A 21,527-nucleotide genomic window follows, 5' to 3' on the forward strand; every position below is an offset into this window, starting at 1 on the left:
CTAACCGCCATTTGCACCGTTAAGTGTGGTTTAGAGTGTGACATTTTTCATCTGTACTGTCACAGTCTAACCCACACTTAAATTAAGCTCGGCTTACAAAACGACGGTGCAAACGGGGGTGAATGAAAAATAATCTGATTTAATTGAATAGATGTTCTATATGTTCTCCCTTCTGGGCTGTCAAAATCAAACTTTACAACAAACAACTCAGTTTAACAGTAAATAACTCAGTTATTCGACGTTTTAGCTAAAAACGCTATACAGGGTGGTCAAAAGAGAATTTCAAGGGCTACAAATTGGTATATTGAAACCACCCGATAATTGTCAAAATAACCGAGTTATTGACAATACAATGGAGTAGTTTACAGGATGATTTATTGAACTTTTAACATCCTTGTAACTTGTTTTCATTCTATAAAACAAAATACCAAATATGAATCTTATAGATATTTGAGTCTACTTTATTCCTAGACAATCCATCAGTATACAGGGTGTCCCAAATTTGAGCAACAAACCAAACTTATAATTTTTTATTCGATTTTTGGAATCTACGTCATATTCTACGCCTACTTGATGTAAAATGTTTGTATCGATATTCAATTGTTTTTGCTCCTACAGCCTTACTTTTTTGACCACTCTCCTCGAAAGCAGAAATTCCCAATTTGATCGAAATTTTGGTGCATTTTTCTCGCATATTTCAAACACCCTGTATAAAACCACCGTATAACAAAAGAAAGCTAATGAACGGGGCTATCACGTGACGTTGATCGGGCACGGCTAAGTTGTCCCGTTTAGCCACCAGAGGGCGTCAAAGTTGACTCTCGTTTTTAACAGTTTTTGCTCAATATCTCAGGAACGATCTCAGGTTAGAAGTCTGAAGTTTTTACCGCAAATGCACCTCGATGGGATGCAACTTCTACCTTCTATACTACTTTTTAGGTATTATGCACCGTTTGACATTGAAAAATTAAAAACTGGAATTGTCAAGAATTTTCAAGGGTGACCTTCTGATTTTTTTCAGAAAATTGTTTATTTTTAAAATTAACCTCAACTGCTTAAATACCTTCAGGTTAATAGTACAAAAATGACGTAAAGTGTCATTTGTCAAAATGTAATTTTGCAAGGGTGCCACGCCCTAAAGTGTCAAAATTGACATAATTTCAAGGTCATCTCCGAAACGGTGCCAGTTAAAGCAAAATGGACGTCAGATTTGTGTTCCCCAGGTTCAAATTAGTTAAAAAAATCACTTTGATTAAGGAAAGTCCAAAATAGTCGCCGTTAGTATAGTAGGCCCAGAAACTCCCTAAGTTAGATTAAAATTCCGTGCACATTTCACAAAATCGTCCATAACTCGCTTATTTTAAACACCCTGTATAAAACTACCGTATAACAAAAGAAAGCTAATGAACAGGGCTATCACGTGACGTTCAGCGGGCAAAGCTAAGTTGCCCCGTTTAGCCGTTAGAGGGCGTCAAAGTTGACTCTAGTTTTTTGCAGTTTTTGCTCAATATCACAGGAACGTTTCAGGTTACAGGTCTCAACTGCCTGAATACCTTCAAGTTAATAGTACAAAAATGTAAAAAACAAATTATTTTTGAATTTTCAGATTTTTCAATTTTTCCGGACAATTACCGAAAAATTTCCATAAATTTAATTTTCCGGAAATTTTACATCCCTGCCGGGGAAACTCCACAAAAGAGGGATCTGTTTCATTTGCAAGTATTTTACAACCGAAACTTGACGTGCACGTGACTTAAACACTGCAGGCGCTTTTAAGGTCACGTGATGCACTCCAAGTTGATTAAAATGTTTGTAATAACGCCTTTTATAAAAATCCACATGTGCAAAATTACCCGTTTGATAGTAGTTGTCACGTGACCCTAAACTAGCCCATAAATTATTGTCTCTGACGTCACATCTGTCAAAATCTTGCTCATCAACCGATAAAACACTTCTTGTCTAACGGTTTTTCGTCTTTTTAAAGTTTTTTCACACAAAATACTTTTTAGGATTGTACCTCTGTCCGGTCTATTACTTTCCTATAAGGGCGGGGGCAGCAAATCGGCCGGCGTACGTGGTGGCAGTTGACTTAAAATGCGGCCAAGAAGGTTCTGATTATTGGATCAAACGAGGAACGGCCCTTTTGCTTAGTTTAGCTAATTGATTTTAAGCTTCAGTTGTATAACTTACAATAAATTGTTGCCTTTATTACACACGTCCTGTCGATTTAGGACTATATAAAGTCAAACACGAAAAAAACCAAATTAATTCAGCTGTATATTACTTCTGGCTCGAAAAATGTTCATTATTTAAGAAGCAAGAACATCATACAGGCTACTAAATTTACTAAAACTAATGTTCCCTCTCACACTATGCTTGCAGCATGTAAGTTTATTCTATAAAAAAAAACACCACCCTTGAAAATCATTTCTAAAATTTCACTGTTTCCCTAAATGCAATAATTTGTACGACACATAATAAAATAGAAGAATCACTTTTGTTTCCTCGCTACAATTTAGACTACAGTTGTAATTCTGCAGAGAATTATTTAACGTTAGAATGGGAAAGCGAGAAAACTTCAAACATCAAAACAATAATTGCGCCGTTATAATAATAGTCCAAAGTGGTGGAAATTAGTTTCTTGCTGGTTTGTTCAAGTCTAATAATGGCGTCCTCTACTACTTATTATTTAGCTATATATCACAGCCATGTTTGTTGAAAAACCGACTTTTTAACCACTTAGACGATAAATTAAATTTAAAATGTAACTTTTGAAGTACAGGGTGTTCTGAATCCTATTTCGAAACACACCCTGTAATGTGTGTAGGTATATTAATCATCTGTTAAACCCAAAGTTATAAATAATTTTCACAGCCCTGCTACTTGCAAGAACCTAACTTCCACAAAAGGAACTCAATTAAAAAAAATCTATCATCTACAGGAAATCACTCTGGAAGAATAAGGATTACATAAAAAGTAAATAAAATAACTCTGGCATGCATATACGCCAGAAACGCCGCTATATGTACACATTTATATAAAATTCTACATATCCCTAATCGGTCCTACTTAAATGTTAAGTAAACTTTTTTTTTTTAATATATTATGTATAAAAAACAATATCGTATGTGGCGCTCAACTGTAACATACATAAATGTCCCCAAATTCGATCGATGTTATTTGTAATGTCACTTTCGAATTTGGGTCACCCTGTACATTGGGGGGACGAATCACAATTGTTGAAGAAACTCTCTTAGTGGGGATGTTTAAAAGGATTGAAAATTGCCAAAGCGGTGCTTTTAATAACTAGTTGGAAAAACCCAAACAACCTGGAACTGTAGATAGAATAAAATGAGCGGAAAAACTTCAACGATTTAGTATCCTACAGGCGAATCAAACGTACGGTTTTGTTCAATTTTTATTGGTCGTTTCCGTTTGAGTAAATGGGTCCTCCTCCGTTCGGAGTGCCCCCTCCGCCTCCCTGGGACTCCCCCACCTCCTCATACGGCCTCAGGATCGCCCTGACCGTTTGAAAGTGTTTTTTGAAACCGAGCTTCGCGTACAGCCCTTTGGACGCGTCGTTTTCCGGACGGATCACCACGAACGGAACGTAACCCCTTTCGGTCACCTATTCAATTATTCCATTTATGTCCCGAAACTTTCAAGTTGATTTTAAGTACAACTTAAGTTAAAACTAAGCTGTCCTTAAACTCAACTTGGTTAATGTTGGGGGAAATGACCGTAAGTTCTGAAGGGTTTTTATTACCAGTTTAGTAAGGTGTTTAGCCAGTATGATACCGTAGCCTTTTCTTCTGAATTCTGGTCTGGTTTGCATCGAAAACATAGCGCCATAGTATGATTGAACCATCCAGGCGGCTAATTCACCTGAAATTCAAAATATAAAACAATATTTGAACTAACTGTCTTTAACTTACGTAATCATAAATTTCAAAAAGTGTCAATTATAGTGGTAAATCTAAAACCGACCATAGGAAACCGTGTAACTGACAGAGAAACGTAGATAATTGCATGCGTGGGACAAAGACAGGAAACGAAAAAAATATCAAGTAGGCCATATTTTCAGCGCGCTGTTGACAAAATTAATTTTGTCGACGGGGTGGATTTTGGCAACAGCGCGCTGAAAATATGGCCTACTTGATATTTTTTTCGTTTTCTGTCTTCCTCCCTCGCATGCAATTATCTACGTTCTCTGTCAGTTACACGGTTTTCCTATGGTCGGTTTTGGATTTACCACACCTGTATATGCAATTTCAACTTACCTTGAGCAGAAAATACACCAAAACAAGGCAACTTTTCGATAAGTTTCTCAAACACCTCGATACACTCCATATGATTGGCTGGATACAAATCGTGAATCATTTGAGCGTGTTCCTTTCTCAATTGGGACATTTCAGCTTGTTCGGCAAACACCCTGAAATCTCGCAAAAGTTACAATGGGTTATATTTTAAAATGAACCACACTCACGGATCACTTTGATCGGTCTCGTCCAGATAAGGCTCGACCAATCCGTACACGTCCCCGTACTGTTTCTCCATGGTGCCGATTTTCCCGTAAAACTCCTCAATTCGATTCATGATTTTCGAATGAGTAAAATTCAAATAAATCGGCTGCGACCAATCAATGAGCACGTCTTCTGTCTCTAACAGTTCCAAGTTATCCAGCTGGTCGCATGGACAGAAAACGCTGAAGGATTCGTATAATCTATTATTGGGCTAAATCAGTAGGTTAGTTTAAATCCCTCTGGTTCACTTAATTATTTTACCGTTTTAGTCATTCCTGGAAAATGCAATATCACAGCTTGTTCTGGCCAATTTTTCGACACGTAAAAGTGAAACTCCCACACCTTATCGTTAACGAAAGTCTTTAAAGTCTGATGGAACTGCAACAAATTGAAACTTATTAGGAAAAAGTAGAATTTTCTAAAATCGAAATCTTATTGGCATTCTGACAAAAAGTTTCCAAGAAGCCCTTGAAGGGCGACAGTCTGGCGAACCGGTTTAATTAATTTTTACATCACAAAAAAAAAGTGTTTACTTAATTGTGTTTTTTCCGTCTTTATCGATTTTTAATCTTTTCCTATTATTCCGCAGGAATAACTTTGCAAGCTTGGGCAATTTTCTAAATTCCAAATCGGTTGCATGTTGCCTTCGGGGGGCATTTAAAAGCCCGGGAGCTCGCCGCCGCCAAACCGATAATATGGTAATGCGATATCGTGAAGGGTTTAAGGTCAAACTCAGCTATCATTTTACCGTAAACACTTTTTTGCTTTGTCTTTATTTTATCAAACTGTTTACAAGCGAAAGATTTCCTGGATTAACTTACAAACTTACCTTGAGTGAGTCAGGAAGATAGTTACCGAGGAATTCGATAATTTCTGGAAGCTCTAGTTCGTCAACCAATCTGAAATTTTTGCCTTCTAGTAGCACTTCTTCCATTGCTGTAAATGTGTAAAAACTTAATTTGAATGTAACTGACAAAACTAAACGTAACATAGAAACAAATAAACTGTCATAGAGGGGTTATTGTGAAAAAATTGCCTATTTTTAAAAGTTGTTCTGTTTGAGCAAATTTTCTTTACTTGAAACACAGTTAATAATTTAATTCAATAAAATGTTTGTTCAGGAGTAATTATACATAATTAGATTCACTTACCTCGCCCAACTAGGGACGATCGTCTGTATATATAAAGAAAAAATCAACCACTGACACTTATATACAGTAAACGAGTTAAAAAAAAACTAGCACACAATGGAAACGGTTCTTTCGTAGTTTACCCTGAACTTAAAGCCAATATCACCCGTGTATGTAGTATATAATTTTGATGACTAAATAGTCTCACAGCGAAGCTTTTATAGACGATAGAGGGAAAATTGATCGGGCGAGTTCAGAGGCTCACGTTACCCAAAAAAGGCTCTAAAGCTGACGCCCGCCCTTGCCCGCTACACCCCCCAACTGTACTGCAGAGAGTGCGGGATTTGCGCCAAATAAAGCAGGAAAACGGCGAACTGCGCGTTTGCCCTCCTGTGGGATTAGTCGGGATATGGAAAAAAGTGGGGGCCACCGCACTGGCGAACAGAAATCTGCCAAGTATGATTCACCCTGACCCTGAAATGCACGCACACATGGTCTAGGTTTGCAAAGGGTGCCCAATACAATACACATTGTGTCTAGTCTATTATTTAGAATACAGGGGAAAAAATAAACAAAAAATTTCACTATACATTTTATTTTCACTCTCTTTCTCTCTCTATTTAACATAATACGACCTCACCTGAACGTAATCAAACTATTATAACGTATAAATAATAAAATCTCAATCAATCAAACATTTACAATTTAGGAACTAAATTATTTAAAACGTCACTACCGTCGACCGAATCTATTCTTTAATAGAGATAAGGTCTTGGCCATGAGAGGCGCCTTCTTTGGCTTCAAATTACTGGAGCTGTGAGACGAACTGGAACCACCTAAAAAAATGTTAATAGCAATTTTAGAATTGATTTCCTAAGGATCAATATAAAATCATAAAACAAGAACGATTTTGACAAACCTCAAGTTTAAAAAATGTTAGGTCGAGTCTGTATACGGAACGGTTGACAGTTTTTTGACAAAACAAAGTAAGCCAATCACAAATCAACCATCAATCAATCATCGTCAAAAAAACTTACCACGTTCGGCTGCAGCTCTACCAGGATTTGGTACAGACACTTTGGACGCTTCTCCAGCTTTAGCCAGTTGACTAAGCCGTTCAGTAGGTGTTTGCGCCGGTCTTTTAAAGTCCACTAACATCCCATTTTTAGCCTGCAAAAGAAAACTTCATCATCACCCGCATACGCTAAGAAATTAACATCAATAATACCTGTTTTCTGGCAATATTTCTGGGCGGTTTCACAACGCTATCAACGTAGGCCAACTTGGTTTGTCTGACCGGTAACGACTTGTCCTGACTCTGTTTGATGTTGGCCGTTAACGCCTTCAATCTGGCATCGCGCTCGTCCAAACATCGCATGTACATGTCCCGCCACGTTTCCATTTCTTCCCGCTTCTCGTTACGGAATTCCTGTTTTCCCATAAAAGACGAGAATTAAAATTAATACACCCCCGGGGGAACATTAAATGCTGCACCTTTTGGCAATGCAGCTGCCACAGTTCGTCCGTATCTTCGATCAGGTAGGGATTGTGAAATTCGAGCTGGTACAACTGATTCGGATTGGCCCTTTCCAAAATGTGTTTCAAAATAGTGTAGGGAACCCCTCCAGTGTACTCCAAAGCTGGAATAAACAGTGTTTTCAAGTTTTGCAAAAAAAAAACTATAAACATACCATCCAAATTATCTTGCAACACTCGACTGCAAATATCAAACAATGTGGGCACTTTAGTGTAGATGGCTTTGTTTCCTGAGTACACTTTTGTTCTGCAACAACACAGTTTAAGATTAACTCAATCTTGTTTTAATTTCATATAGAGAAAGGCGCAAAAAAAAAATACTCCTATTTAACATGTTATGTGTCTTTAATTGCAAATTTGTTTCAAAAATTGCCAAAAGTGTCATAAATCTTTCCAGAAGGCGAACTCTCTAAGGAATAGCAAGGAAATTTCTTTGCTGCCATAGAAAACCCTTCTCTATTGTAATATATGGTACTCTCTACGTTTCGATTGGCCAAGATCGGCACTCAACGTAGCTATTCGGGTTGTGCAAAATAGAAAAACCAAATGAGGTCTTGCTATGATTTTATCTCTCTTGGGGCTATGAAATTTTGTATTTGTCAATCTTTCTTTTCCGTCCTAAAATTCAAATGTTTCGTTTTTTAACCTTTATGCTCGTCAGTGTCAACATTGTGCCAATAAGGTTGGGTTGGGAACCAATTGATTGTGTTTGCACCCCCCTTTCTTTGTTTTTGAGTTTTTAGTTAAAGTGTTAATGCATCTATTAGTTGTTGTTTTTGAGGTGTAAGCTGTTCATGACGGAATGGTGGTGTTATGGCTATATGAGTTCCATCAACACATCCTAAAGTCCCATCCAATTTCCTTCACAAAATGCATAACAATTGGTAGCATGTTTACAAGGAACTGAGAAATATTAATGGTCTAACAAGAAAATAAGAAACTGAAGACAGAACTACAATAAATAAAACCAACAACAATAATGGGAACAAAACAGATTATTTTAGAATGCAAACTTTGAAATATATGATTAATTACTGAGAAAGAAAGCAAAAAACGTAGAATTATTCAAATTACTGTCATTGATACTTGTCATTAACCCTGAATAGGAGGAAACAAGTAAAAACCCTAGATTTATTACTAGAAATTAATCAATGTTTTTAGGACAGATAGCATACAGAGTTCGCCTCCAGATTTTTTAAAGCTGTCAAGTGGTAAATTTTGACATGCCTCAGAAACCTCAAGAGACATTTTGAAAGTGCCAAAAGCCTCTACAGCTTTACCAAGCACGTTTTAAAACTTCTAGAAGTCTTTACAATTATTGTCTTGAAATTTACTCTGTACACCTAGAATACTTGTCTAATGCCCGTTTCCCCGACACTCGCTAAGTTGGGTTTAAGTAAGTTTTGGCTTAAGTGTCCCTTAAGAGGCTAATTTTGGTTCCACCGCACAGTAACCGTCACTTAAAGCCTCCTTAAATTAAGGGTCGAAAATTCATGACTTAACTTCTTTAAGAAAGGATTTCTAACCTCTCATCAGTTAGTTTTGAATTTAAATTTGACATTTATATTACCATTATACAGTTTTTCCTCGTTCCTGGGGTTTTTCTTTTCGTTTGGAGTAGTTTTCAGTGTTCATATTGTTCAGTAGGTACCTACTTATTTATTTATGATATATACTTAGGTATAAAATGTTTATTTTAGTTTTAATTATGGAATTTTTTAATGATGACCTGGATGTTCTGGATATCATTGCTCTCTTTTTCTAAGATCTTCCTTTAAATTTTCATAATATAAGTGAATCAGTGGGTCGAATAACATTATTTGGAGATGCTGCATTAAATTTTTGTGTAATCTCAAACCAAATTCTTTTTTTGTCACCACTTGAAACGGCATTAGTTTGCTTATTCTCTATAACATTTTTGTAACTTGCTACCAAAGAGAACAGTGCTACCTTTTCTCGGATGGTATAATTGAGAGCTCGTTTTTTTTCTCTAGGTTCTCCTTCCATTACACAGACACAAAAGTACAAAACACAACCCCAATGTCCCCAACAAGCCGAAAACGCTAATAAAATAAAAAAACTTGTCTTGAATTGAAAATGTCAAATGTATTTACTTATTTATGTATTATGTGAGGTTAGAGCCATAAAAAAAAGGAAGAAACGTAAAAATATACAATGTTGCCAAGTTCTTTCGATTCTTAACTAAGTGTTTTCATTTAACAATGCCATGGAACTCAATTTAACCTAAGTGTTACTTAAAAATTAAGTGTTTCTTAACTATTCCTTTCTTAAGGTGTTTGCCGGGGAAACGGGCATTAAATAATAATTAAAATTGTCAGAAGCTTCAAAAAGCAAATTTGAAAATTCCAGAAACCTCTACAGATACATTAAATTTAATTTAAAAAATTTAGATCTTCTTTCCAACTTTAAATTTATCAATTCACTTACCTTTGATGTTTGGCTGAAATAACTCTACTCAAAGCCTCCTCATCTGACCAGCCCTTCCTAGGATGATCCACAGGAAGTCCTAAAGGTCTGTAGTTGGGAGTAATTGAAGGCAAAAGACTGGACAAATCATTTATGTTAAGAGGTTCCAATTCTTCTGGACTTTTCAGTAAACTAGGCACCTAAGAAACATTGAATAACTCGTCATCAAACAGAAAACGGCAGATCAATTCTTACCTCTGAATCCTTCTTAGGTTCCACACTATAACTTCCTTTACTCTCCTTCTTGGGACTTTCGGTTACACTTCTACTGGTGCTAGCCTTGACCTCGGCCCCCACAACTTTCTTCTTCTTGGATTTTAAAGGCACCGGAGCCTCCAGCATGCCTAAAGCGTCCGCAAAACTGGCCCCCGATCCTGAATCAATCCCATTCACCAATTGTTCCGTATCGCGGATTTTTGGTGGTTTAATGGAGACTTTTTCCTTTGAATCACTCTTGCTGGGTGATTTTTGGTTTTTCTCCAAGCTGCGCGACTTTTCTTTGTCGCTATTGGAGTGTTTGTGTTTGCTGGAACTTGACGATTTGCTACGCTCTTTTGAAGAAACATTTTCCTTGTCAGATTTGTCTTTATGTCGACTGCTGGATGATTCCTTATGTTTTTGGTCTGGTTCTGACTTTTTACAATCACCACTAGATTTATCTTTACTACGATGTTTGTCAGATGAATCCTTCTGCTTACTGTCTTTCGAATGTTTACTGCTTTCTTTCCGTTTGCCATGTTTACTGTCAGATTGCGATGATTCACTATTATCACTGTCATCATCACTACTACTATTATTATCACTAGAAGAGGTACCTTCAGAAGAACGCCTTCTTTTCGTTTTATGGCTTTTATTTTTAGGGGGAGGAGATGCATTGTCAGAACTGTCACTATCATCAGAGTCTTCACTTTCTGATTTCTTTCTTTGTTTGTGCCTGGAGGGCTCATGATGACTAGATTTGGATTTTTTAGATGGGCGTTCAGATTTTTCTTCAGAACGTCTCCGTTTTTTCACTTTGGGACTACCTCCATCTTTGAGATTACCATTCACCACTTCAGGCTGTTCAGCTATTTGCAAAGCTTCTTCATCCACTTCCTCAGCTTCATCAATTTCCTGTGGTTTTTCCTGTTTTGCTAGTTCTTCTTCTTCCTCATTTTTCACCATGGATTTCCATTTATCAACTAAATTTCGGGCACTCTCACCTACTTCACCTAAATGACAAATAAACAGTTTTATAGAACTATCAAAAGTGGAATTTTTACTACCTTCATAGCGTTTTAAACCATTAACAGTACGTCCAACCCCAGTTTCCTCCAAATGCCACACTCTAATTGGTAGGGCTGACAATCTTTCAATTGCATGAAGTAGCTAAATGGTAGATTTCTATATCAGGTAGGTACTCCAAACTGTATTATACAACTTAAACTAAACATGCAATTATGTACAAAAATGTAGCTTAGAGCCATTCATAATGACCATAAAATGTTAACATACCAAAATTGTTTCAGAAAACATAGAAAATGTCAAATTTAACTTCTGAGCAATCCAACAAAATGACAGAAGATCCTGAATTATTAAATTTGTCTTTGGAGTCATCAGTAAAAATGAGAAGATCCAAAACTTGAAACCTAACACTTGAACATGCTAAAATGGCTTTAGAAGACTATTAAATTGTTTAATTTGACTTTGGAGCCATCAGTAAAAATGAGAAGACCCTAAAGCACTAAACCAAACCATTAAATTGTTAAATTCTGAGTGGAGTTGTCCAGTAAAATTCAAAACACTTGAAAATGTCAGACTTCCTTTCTGAGCCATCCATAATGACCGGAAAACCCTAAAATTTTAACCCTTAAACATGCCAAAACAGCTTTAGAAGACTCCTAATTTCAAGTTTAAATTAGAAACTTAACAAAAACTCAACAGACCCCAATCTAGACCCTAACAGTTTAAAATTTTACTTTTGAGTCATCAGTGTTGTAAGCCAGTCAGTTCTGCAACTTAATTTGGAACAATTTTCAACAACATTTCCATATATCTGGTATAGTCAAAACAGTACTACACATAAACTAATGGGAACCGTTTCCTGTGAATTGAGTATGATGTCTTACCTTATCAGATTTCTTGGTTTTGCTGTGGCGCTCCAAACTGTCCTGATAATGCTTAATCGCTTTTATCACCTTGTCCCTGGATTCCCCCATTACTGAACAGAGCAAAGAATACAAACTTTCAGTGGTGCTTTTCCTAGCAGCTGGAAAGGTTGCAGATCAGAGTTGAGGAATTCCCTAGTTCACATGCCACCATCATCAGAATTTGATGGGTAAAAACGTAAAAATCTAGAGCGTCCAATGCACTTCATTGAAAAGAATCATTTAATAGAATCTCGAATAGTCTGAACTTACGTCTTGACGAAAAGTCGAAAAGCAATAGAAGGAGATTTTAGGAATTTTTTATAATAATACCATCATTTCCTTAGGTGACAGTTCACAATTCGTAAAATGTCAAAACAAATAAGACAATGACATTAGTGACACTTCATTTATTCGGAACAAGAAAAGACGGACCCAATATTTCTCTCTCTTTCTACTACACAATGTGAGCGGATCTCGATAGAGAGAGAACACATTGTATGCCAGGACGACCGTAAAATTTAATGAGGTCGTATGAATACCTGGAAAGGAAACTCTGATGTACACTATTATTTCAGATTTTATTTTTGTATTTAAAAAAGTCTGTAGTGGTATTGGGCAATATATTGAAACTATGTACTGCATAAATTTATTAAACTCATCAACTTACAAGATTTAGGGAATAAGACAAAAAAAACAATACAAATTAATCAAACACATTACTTATGTTTTAGTTAACTTTTTAACCTTTTTAACGCCTTTTTGCAGTTTGCCAAATTTTTCTTTTTTACCCAAAGGTTTGCTAGTGCCATTTTTAGCAATCTTTTTTCCTACTTTAATGGCAACATCCTTGGGTACAGCATCCCAATCTAGTTTTTTCTTTAATTTTGGTTTTTCAACTTTTTCCTTAACCTCCTCAGAGGGTTTGCTGGTTTCCACTGGCTGCTCAGCTTTTAGCGTCTTTTTTCCCACTTTGTTAGTAACATCTTTCGGTGCAGCATCACGTTTTTTTTTTAATTTAGGTTTTTCCTTAACTTTTTCAGAGGGTTTGCTGGTTTCCACTGGCTGCTCAATTTCTTCCACATCTAATAAATCTAAAAATCATTTCTTATTGACTGTTATTGAGGGATTAACTAACACTCACCTGGTTCATCAGGCTCCAGATCAGGACCGTCACTTTTTGGAATGACGTTTGAGAACTTTTTCAGTTTTGCCACGAAAAATCCGTCCATATTGTGTTCGTGAGGGTAAAACCTCCTTGTCAGATTTAAAGTTGGGTGAAACCTAACCAAATAAACAAAAGAGGCGTTATTTTAAAATTATTTCAATTTGCTCAGACTCAGTCAAAACTTGCCTTAAATGTCTATATTTAGTGAATCCTTCAGTGCCAAAACCCAAACCAGTATCAACTAGTTTAACGTTGCGTTTTTTCAAGGCGAAATCCACCACCCATTCGTTTTCTTCCGGTAGAACTGAACATGTAGAGTAAACAATGTAACCTAAAAAACAGCCATGTAACTTGAACTGTCAATTTTAAACTGTATACTGCACCTCCGGTCGATGATTTGGCGTTAACTGAATCGATAGCGGCCAATAAGAGTTGCCGTTGAAGGTTGTAACATCTTTGAATGTCAATCTCGTCTTTGCTGGTTTTGACGCTTTGATCTTTGGCCACCACTCCCGTACCAGTACAGGGTGCGTCCAATAACACTCGATCGAAAAATGTTTTCATCAAACTAGGGAATTTACGGCCGTCCATAGACGTAATTACGCTATTTACCACACCCAGACGATGGAAATTGCCCACCACCGCTTTAATTCGGTCCCTGTAGATAACATACTATTTTTAAAAAAATTCTTACACTTATTTTTTGTCTCACTTGTTCAAATCGTTAGCAAATAAAACTCCGGTGTTTTTCATCACTGCAGCAATGTGGGAAGCTTTGCCGCCAGGGGCCGCCGCCATGTCCAACACTTTTTCGTTTTCTTGCGGCGCTAGCGCCATCACCGGCAAAAAACTGCATGCTCCCTGAATCAAATAGTGTCCGGCCAAATATTCGGGCGTGGCTCCCATCGGCACTTGAGACGAATAAATCACCAATCCCACCTGCAAAAAAAATGTATTCAACCCAAAAGTGACAAACAAACATATACAACATACTTTGCTCCATTTACCAATGGGATCCAAATTAACACCTCTATTAATTAAGGCTTGTGCCAAATCTCTTCTGCGCGTTTTTAAACTGTTTGTCCGAATCGTCATGGGACGTTGCACTTCGCTGGCTTCTAAAAACTCCAAAAGTTCCGAAAGTGGAAACAATTGCATAAATTTCTCCATTAGAAACTCATTATAACTGTAGTAAGTGCACAAATCTTTTTTCAACAATTCAATGTAGTCACTTCTGGAATGTGCCTGGTCCCTGTTCTTTCCAAAATCGGATAAAACAGTGACGATTTCCCGGATTCTTTGTTGGACTTCCTGCATTAAAAACCAGTTTAAATTTTAAGTTAAAAAGTATTCCATTACAAATTTGAACCTGTAAAGAGTTGACTTGGTCAGTTTCATCTTCAGGAAACTGGAATTTTTCTTGATTTTCTATGTTCAACTGCAACTCATCTTCAGCTTCTTTTTCTTCCTGCTTTTTCTGTTTTTTTAGTTTCTTGTTCATTTTTTCAATTGGTAGCATTTCCTCATCTTCTTGCTCCTGATTGCTGTCTGATTCTAAGTAAATTAAAAAAAAATACAAAAATATTCCATAAAAAAGAGGTACACTAACTAACCTTCATTTGTAGGAAATTCATCATCTTCAACTGAAGATAAATCACTAGGCTCCTCCTGAAATATGACCAATTAATACAACTTACAATTTTTCTCTTGAAACCAAACCATTTCATCCAAATCAAAAAAGTCTTCTTCATTAAACTGTTTAGGTTTAAGCCACTGACTATTGTCATCTGTAAAACCTGGTTTTTCCTCTTCATCAACCAAATCTAAAACTATATCAGTTAACCACTGTAAGAAATGAGGCTCTTACAAGTACCTTCATTATTGAGCTGCTTCTTAACCTTCTTTTTAGTTTTTTCAGTGTCCTTTTTTCTCTGTATGATTTCTGCCTTTTTCTCTTCCCTTTTCTTCAATCTTTTCTTTTGGTGTGAACTCAGCTTTTTACTTTCATTCTCTGTGGCTAAAAGTCAACAAATGTGAATCCGAAATCATAATGAGAATAATAAGAATCAGCTGCACTAAACGGTTCTAGTGGGATATAATGATTTAAAACAATGCATGCTTCCATACTAACCTACTAGGCTTTTGGGAAATACTGGATCTTTTTGTTTTTTTGTTTTCTTTCCAGGGCCCCGTTTCGGTAAGACTCCGTCCGTAAACTTGGCCTTTCTTCCCATTCTGATGAAAAACAATCACTTAAATCAAATAAATATTTCTGACCTTTTATTTATTTGACTGCACGCGATCTACCCTTCGCACTGTTTACAAAGTTAGGTTATCGGTGTTGTTATGATTAAAATTAACATAACCTAAACTAAACTGAAAAAATCACGTGGTAGGCCTTCTTGGATTCAATCTAATATCATGTGACCGTTGTCATCAATCAATTCTAACACCAATCTAACCTAACATATGACCTAATAACCTATAAAACTAAGTTATTTCATAATTCTAAATAATCAGCCCCTTTTTTAAAATATATTTTCAATTAATATATAATCTCAGAATGGTGTTGAGTGCCAAAACACAAAGGCATGGTACGACTGTCGGCAGGACTGCACCAAATCAAAGCTATATTCAATAAGGAAAGAGTGTACCAAGCCAGAAAACTAATTGGGTAGAAATTGCTTTTAATGATTTAATTCACTTTGTTAATTTTACGAATCAAAGCTTTTCAGACGTGCAAATGTATGACGTGGTAGCCGACGTAAGACACTACAAACAGTTCCTACCGTTTTGCACCAAATCGACGATTTTAGAACAAAACCAACAGCGAAACATCTTGTATGCGAATTTGGAGATTGGTTTCCCTCCAATAATTGAGAATTACACCTCTAAAGTGACTTTGGTGAAACCCAAGCTAGTACGGGCGCAATGTAGCGATGGAAAATTGTTTAACTACTTGGAAACTACATGGAAGTTTGCTCCAGGCCTTCACAGTATTCCCAGTTCTTGTGTTATAGACTTTTTTATCAAGTTTGAGTTCAGGTCTTTGCTACATTCTCAGGTTTCTGGCATGTTTTTTGATCGACTGGTTCAACAAATGGAAACTGCTTTTATTGAAGAGGCTAAACGGAGGTATGGTAGTGAATCAATTTCTAGTTACCAATTAGACTAATTTCCAGTTTGTTTTTGTTGTTTAGGTTTAAGTTAGAAATGGTCTAATTATAGATTTTAGTGATAATAAACGTGATTTTAACAGGCTTGTATTATTCAGAATCAGGACAAGTTAGAAATTACATAATGAGTGCAGTTAACCTGGTTATAGCATGTGAATTTTGTAAATTATGAAACTGGGTTGCATGTCGTTTCAGATAATATGTTACAAATTAATAATGCACACTTTAAAAACATACAAATCTGGACTTTTATGGTCAATCAGACATTCAAGCAAGAAAAGTGTTGCAATAATGTTTTCCTCTATTTGTGAATTGTTTGAAAATTGCTACTTTCATTGTCTACATTATGTAGTTAATAAGAGTTTGTACTGGTTTGAGAAAATTTTTTGGGTTTGTTGTATTGTGGTCTCGTTGGTAAAGGTTTAATTGTATTGTGAGAAGAGTAAGTGAGCGATGTTTTTTCAGACTGGCGTCTTATTTGTCGTCACAGAGTCCCTCAACAATTACTTCAATGTAAAAGCTTCAATTCGTATTAGAACTGATTATTTGAATTTTAGCGTGTATTACCCAGCTATATTTATTTGTGAGAAAAGGGAAATGGAAGGAAAAATGGCTCATACTTTACAAAGGTATCACTCTGTATTAACATAAAGAAAAGCTAATATAACGGGCCGATAAAGTCTTAATTACAGCGTGTCCGATAAACAGTCCTGGATAGAAATACAAAACTTTATTCGTCAAGTTTCCTTTATTAAACCAATGGAGCATGGAATCCAACTAACAAATTGTGGTAGTTCAAAGGAGTACTGTGATTTTATTGAAACCTACCGAAATAATCTTTCAATTTTCCAGGAATACGTATAATAACCATTTTTACTAATTATATGTATATTTGAAAAGGTACTATTTAGGTACGAGCTACTTGTGAGGAAATGTTTACTAGTTGCATGTACAACAATATCAAGTTTAATTGCTGCCAGCGCTTTTGGCCTATCAACACTTACGAAGGCAAATGTTACGTCATTAACAGTCACAATGCATTTAATGCCGCAGTCAAATTGCGTGAAACGCCAATACGCAGGTATTATTATTGTCCTATATGATAAATTATGTTTTATTTGTTTTTTGTGGATAACAGCAAAACTAAACAAAACTCCAGACATCTCATTACTAAAATGGATAAAATAGGACATTCACCACCAACAGAAGGAAATCCTGGAAATTTATCAATCGAATTAGCCCATCTTGATGTATTTGCATGGTTCTTGGGTAACATAAACGTGCCCTCTAGAATGTATGCGAAACAGAATCAATATCAATTCAAACCAGACTCGAAAAACTTTCAAACCGCCGACGTTTATTTACGTGTGGAAGTAAATTGCGTATTTTTTGTTTCATAATTATATTACTAAAATTTTTACTCATATCAGGTAATTCGCTCTGAAACCAAGTCGATGGTTATAGTGAAGCAGGAAAATCTTGATTGCGTACTTGGAAGACGGAATAAAACCCCAATCAGTTACAAATCTTATTCAAAATCATCTTGCGAAATTGAGTGTATGAAAACAGCTCAGTTGCTTTATTGCGGTTGCGTTATGCATGTCCTACCACTTAAAATAGGTATCAGTTGCTATTTATGTTAAAAAAAATGTCCAAACTACATACATATTTTTTAGATTTTGATACCAAATTAATATGCAACTTAACGGGATTGATGTGCGTGATGAATGATCGAAAAGACAATATTTCGCAGTATGTAACAAGCGAATGTGGATGTATTAGCAATTGCGGGATGTACGAGGCGTTTCTTATCGGAATAGTACAAAGTTTTAAAGGGGAAAGCAAATTTCTCACGTACGTGCAAAAGCACATTTTGAGTGAAAATTTATAGATTTTTTTTTAGGCGCCGACATCCAGCATCCAAAAAACGCATTAATTTCATAGTTAACGCTCCTACAACACTGTATGTACGCTACACCAAACAGGATACTCTCGATTCTATCGGTAAATTCCTTATTCAGTACTAGTAATAAAATACAAATTTAATCCAAGAAAACTTTTTTAGTATCAATCGGAGGAACCATCAGCTTGTTTATTGGATGCAGTTTTCTTACTTTGGCACAAATATTCTATTATCTTGTTGTTAAACCCTTTATCGCACGTAGGAATTCAAAAGCAGACGAAAAACTATTTATTAGTAATGTTCAAGCGTTTGGCGAATTTTACTGAAAAAGAAAGAAACCAAGTTACACAATTTTATTTAAAAATTAAATTTATAATAATTTAAGTAATATATAAAGCTTATATTACATACAGCTTTGAAATAAAACCTAGACCGACTGAAATGAGGTTAGGCAGCCGTGATTATATGGGGCAAGTCCAAAAGTTTGTGAGTAGTTTGTCATTCACAAACTTTTCGACTTACCCATTATCCAAAAACAAATTTTACAGGGTAGTCCAATTATTCTGATTAAATTGACAAACATTGTTGCTCAAGTTTGGCTTAGAAAACATTTGAACTACCCTGTTATGTATATTAATAGTAACATTTGCTAAACAAACTTAAAAATTAAAGGAGTGGCAAAATCAATTTTCAAAATGAGTGGTAACAGATCTGCAATCACAAAATGGCTTTAACAAAAATAATGTTTTTTTTTCCTTTAAATGTGTCTCTTATTATTGTGGAATGTATGTGGAGGTTTTGTATTTTTAGTTATATTACCAGTGTTTTGTTACCATTTTGAATGAGAGTACATAAAAATCTTAAGTAGACTTTGATCACACTCTAAAATATGTATATATAGTATAAATAATAAGCCTGACAACAAAGAAACACTATAATAACGTATTATATATTTTATATAATATAAATAACGCACCTTCAAAGTATATTACATAATTTCAGCATGTTGCTTCAGTTTGAATCGACTTTGGTTCTATATATTTAAGCAAATATTTCTGTAAATTTTTAAGTCTACATACGGTTGGTTAATGTATTTTATTTCCAAGGAAATGTGAAGGAAAAACTTTTCACTTTGTATAGTGCAATGTTGAAGATTTAGTTGTTGCTTAGAGTGGCACCACTGCACTAGCTACTATTAAACCTGTAACATAATAAAACGATTAAACCCTTGAACTTGAACACTTGAATGTGATTATATTACCTGTTTGCAAGACGTAAATATATATATAATTAATAATAATATTGCTAAAATATACATCGGCGACAACTACTGGCAACACTGTTTGCGCACGCCGTCAGTGCTCATTGTCGGTTTTACGTCGATGGGTTCGACATTTTGCGGGCGGATTGTGTCGCCCTCTGGCGGATCTCTAATTTGCTTCTGGGAAACGATTCTATAGATTTCTGAAAACATAAAAACATCGTGTTGTTCTATTCAGATTAACACTTAACCCAGTCTAACCTGTAAGAATATTTTGAAAAGCTAGATCCACATTGGTGGAATCTAAGGCTGAAGTTTCGATAAAACTTAAACCATTTTTTTCCGCAAACGCTTTCGCTTCTTCCGTTAAAACGGCTCGCAAATGTCTCAAATCCGATTTATTTCCCACCAGCATAATGACGATGTTTTGATCGGCATGATCCCGCAATTCGCGCAACCACCTTAAAAAACGACATAAAATCCATACCAGTCTTCATAACAATTTTGACAGTACCTCTCAACATTTTCGTAAGTTAGATGTTTTGCAATGTCGTAGACTAAAAGAGCACCGACCGCCCCTCGGTAATACGCCGCCGTAATTGCTCGGTACCGCTCCTGACCTGCCGTGTCCCATATTTGGGCCTTAATCGTTTTTCCATCCACCTAAACACACAAAAAAAAACAATTTTTGTGACTACTTAATTATTATGCACCACAGCATTATGTAAAGCCTAATTGCTATGCTGAAAGGTGTTTAGGGTACAGTAGTACAGTTAATTCTGTTGAAAACAAACTGTAACCAAACATGAAGGAATTTACACTACTTTTACCAATATATTTGTGAATTTACATTGGTTTTTCAAGTAAGTTACAGTTTATATTTACCTGTATGCTCCTAGTAGCAAATTCAACTCCTATTGTGGACTTGGACTCCAAATTAAACTCATTTCGCGTGAACCTTGACAGCAAATTACTTTTTCCTACTCCAGAGTCTCCAATTAGAACAACTGCCAGTAAAAATATTAGATAAATAACCCAGTAGTGTTACTTCAAGGATTTATGAAAATAGATGGATTTTAAGACTGTCATAATGAGATGATTTGACAGTTGTCAAAATGTGTCAAATATTAGGTCTGCCAAAGTATTCATGGGGGAGGAAATATTGATTTCAATGTAGCTTGCAACACTTTAGGTGTTAACATCAATAGAATATTATTAATCATAATGCATAATTAAAAAAAACATTTTCAAAACCACTATTTAATGGGTGGATTAAATTGACAGCTTTCATGAGTGTGGAATTTGCCTAAATCACAGCATCTAATTCCTAGTTTGTGATTGGTCAAAAAATCAACTGCTTTTTTTGACCAATCACAAATTCTTAACAAAAGCTAGTGCCAAGGTATTTTATTTGATTAATCAATTTTGATCGAATATTTTTCAGATTGTCTGTAATTTAGGTCAGATCATTTGGTTTTTAAATAAGTTCTAATGGATCTGCCCTTTAAGGTTGATTGAGGTTGTTGTAAACACAGAAAAAATACTATTTGAACAAACTGATTTGATTATTCTTTAAGGTTCATAACAATAGACTGTAGGTATTATTAATATTGACCCCTGACGTAGCTGATGAGTTGTCTTTATTATGTGTCATCACAAACAGTATTTTGTTACAGTTTTCCCTAGTTACAAACATTAGAGAAAAGGAAAACAAATAATTGCATCAATGCCTAATTGAATTGGTTTTACTTACCTTTGAACAAGTAATCGTATTCGTCATCCTTTGTACTCATTTTGAATAGGTTTTCTTTTAAAGCTAGTTTATCTTTGGGGGGGACACTGTAGCGTAGCACAACAAATTGAATTTCTCCTTAAGCTATCCGCATATCACTGTGCAATTTGGTTTACAACGGCCGCATTCAACTATCACAGACACATTTCGCAGCCAATCGATTCGATTACGTTTGAGATGAACGGTAAAAAATACGATTAAAAGTTGTTTCGATTTTTTTTGAAATACTAGAATATATCTTTAATTCAAAATGGCCGATTCCTTTGTGGATTTTGCGTTTACGATGTTACGAACGCCCCTCGGTTAAACGTCAGTCTAAAATTAGATGTAGATGACATGTCAAGTCAAAGTTTGGATTTTTGTATACCATCACGTGACTAAAATACATAAAACGACGTACCCAGTCACATGCCACAGAGTCTGAT

General features: G+C 35.7%; 7 protein-coding genes across 8 annotated transcripts in view; 3 read left to right on the forward strand and 4 right to left on the reverse strand.

Moving 5' to 3' along the window:
- LOC145732477 (dynein axonemal heavy chain 2-like) overlaps positions 1–2,211 on the forward strand; it is a 33,028-nt gene extending 30,817 nt beyond the window's left edge. Inside the window, 1 exon segment of the mRNA XM_081984763.1 lies at positions 2,010–2,211. Coding sequence (XP_081840889.1) covers positions 2,010–2,164 — 155 coding nt within the window. The 3' untranslated portion in view covers positions 2,165–2,211.
- Positions 2,212–2,259: 48 nt separating this feature from the next.
- On the reverse strand, positions 2,260–6,035 carry LOC145732496 (uncharacterized). Its single transcript, XM_081984801.1, has 7 exons — positions 5,675–6,035; positions 5,353–5,459; positions 4,785–4,901; positions 4,487–4,734; positions 4,281–4,432; positions 3,767–3,885; positions 2,260–3,628 (listed from the first exon to the last, which is right to left on the reverse strand). Exons 2-7 carry the CDS (start codon positions 5,455–5,457, stop codon positions 3,419–3,421), a joined length of 951 nt encoding a protein of 316 aa, XP_081840927.1. The 5' UTR covers positions 5,458–5,459; positions 5,675–6,035; the 3' UTR covers positions 2,260–3,418.
- Positions 6,036–6,232: 197 nt separating this feature from the next.
- Positions 6,233–12,149, reverse strand: LOC145732484 (transcription elongation factor B polypeptide 3-like). Its single transcript, XM_081984783.1, has 9 exons — positions 11,785–12,149; positions 10,942–11,044; positions 9,872–10,887; positions 9,638–9,816; positions 7,345–7,436; positions 7,148–7,293; positions 6,882–7,082; positions 6,691–6,823; positions 6,233–6,489 (listed from the first exon to the last, which is right to left on the reverse strand). The coding sequence occupies exons 1-9, from the start codon at positions 11,872–11,874 to the stop codon at positions 6,386–6,388; spliced, it is 2,064 nt and encodes a 687-aa protein (XP_081840909.1). The 5' UTR covers positions 11,875–12,149; the 3' UTR covers positions 6,233–6,385.
- A 288-nt stretch (positions 12,150–12,437) lies between these two features.
- The window catches only part of LOC145732483 (uncharacterized), a 41,884-nt gene continuing 32,794 nt past the window's right edge, over positions 12,438–21,527 (reverse strand). The window contains exons 2-12 of the mRNA XM_081984782.1: positions 15,102–15,256; positions 14,844–14,987; positions 14,690–14,793; positions 14,584–14,638; positions 14,340–14,524; positions 13,964–14,281; positions 13,683–13,909; positions 13,354–13,628; positions 13,157–13,301; positions 12,947–13,086; positions 12,438–12,896 (exon numbers count right to left, since the gene is read on the reverse strand). Coding sequence (XP_081840908.1) covers positions 12,526–12,896; positions 12,947–13,086; positions 13,157–13,301; positions 13,354–13,628; positions 13,683–13,909; positions 13,964–14,281; positions 14,340–14,524; positions 14,584–14,638; positions 14,690–14,793; positions 14,844–14,987; positions 15,102–15,204 — 2,067 coding nt within the window. The 5' untranslated portion in view covers positions 15,205–15,256 and the 3' untranslated portion in view covers positions 12,438–12,525. The remainder of the gene's footprint in view (positions 12,897–12,946; positions 13,087–13,156; positions 13,302–13,353; positions 13,629–13,682; positions 13,910–13,963; positions 14,282–14,339; positions 14,525–14,583; positions 14,639–14,689; positions 14,794–14,843; positions 14,988–15,101; positions 15,257–21,527) is intronic.
- On the forward strand, positions 15,435–16,226 carry LOC145732502 (coenzyme Q-binding protein COQ10 homolog B, mitochondrial). The gene is made up of 2 exons (XM_081984807.1): positions 15,435–15,644; positions 15,698–16,226. The coding sequence occupies exons 1-2, from the start codon at positions 15,562–15,564 to the stop codon at positions 16,143–16,145; spliced, it is 531 nt and encodes a 176-aa protein (XP_081840933.1). The 5' UTR covers positions 15,435–15,561; the 3' UTR covers positions 16,146–16,226.
- LOC145732489 (sodium channel protein Nach-like) lies at positions 16,315–19,288 on the forward strand. Of its 2 annotated transcripts, none has more exons than XM_081984790.1 (9): positions 16,315–16,560; positions 16,612–16,775; positions 16,827–17,004; positions 17,058–17,227; positions 17,285–17,519; positions 17,577–17,766; positions 17,823–18,000; positions 18,050–18,150; positions 18,212–19,288. In XM_081984790.1, the coding sequence occupies exons 1-9, from the start codon at positions 16,315–16,317 to the stop codon at positions 18,373–18,375; spliced, it is 1,626 nt and encodes a 541-aa protein (XP_081840916.1). In that variant the 3' UTR covers positions 18,376–19,288. The 2 variants fall into 2 exon arrangements, with proteins under 2 accessions (XP_081840916.1, XP_081840917.1); XM_081984791.1 differs by having other exon boundaries at positions 16,839–17,004.
- Positions 18,388–21,394, reverse strand: Rab11 (RAS oncogene family member Rab11). The gene is made up of 6 exons (XM_081984806.1): positions 21,064–21,394; positions 20,196–20,317; positions 19,825–19,973; positions 19,572–19,771; positions 19,311–19,513; positions 18,388–19,250 (listed from the first exon to the last, which is right to left on the reverse strand). Exons 1-5 carry the CDS (start codon positions 21,101–21,103, stop codon positions 19,377–19,379), a joined length of 648 nt encoding a protein of 215 aa, XP_081840932.1. The 5' UTR covers positions 21,104–21,394; the 3' UTR covers positions 18,388–19,250; positions 19,311–19,376.

Source organism: Ips typographus, linkage group LG8 (assembly GCF_016097725.1).
Source record: "Ips typographus isolate SLU linkage group LG8, UJ_Ityp_2.0, whole genome shotgun sequence".
Classification (NCBI taxonomy): Eukaryota; Metazoa; Arthropoda; class Insecta; order Coleoptera; family Curculionidae; genus Ips; species Ips typographus.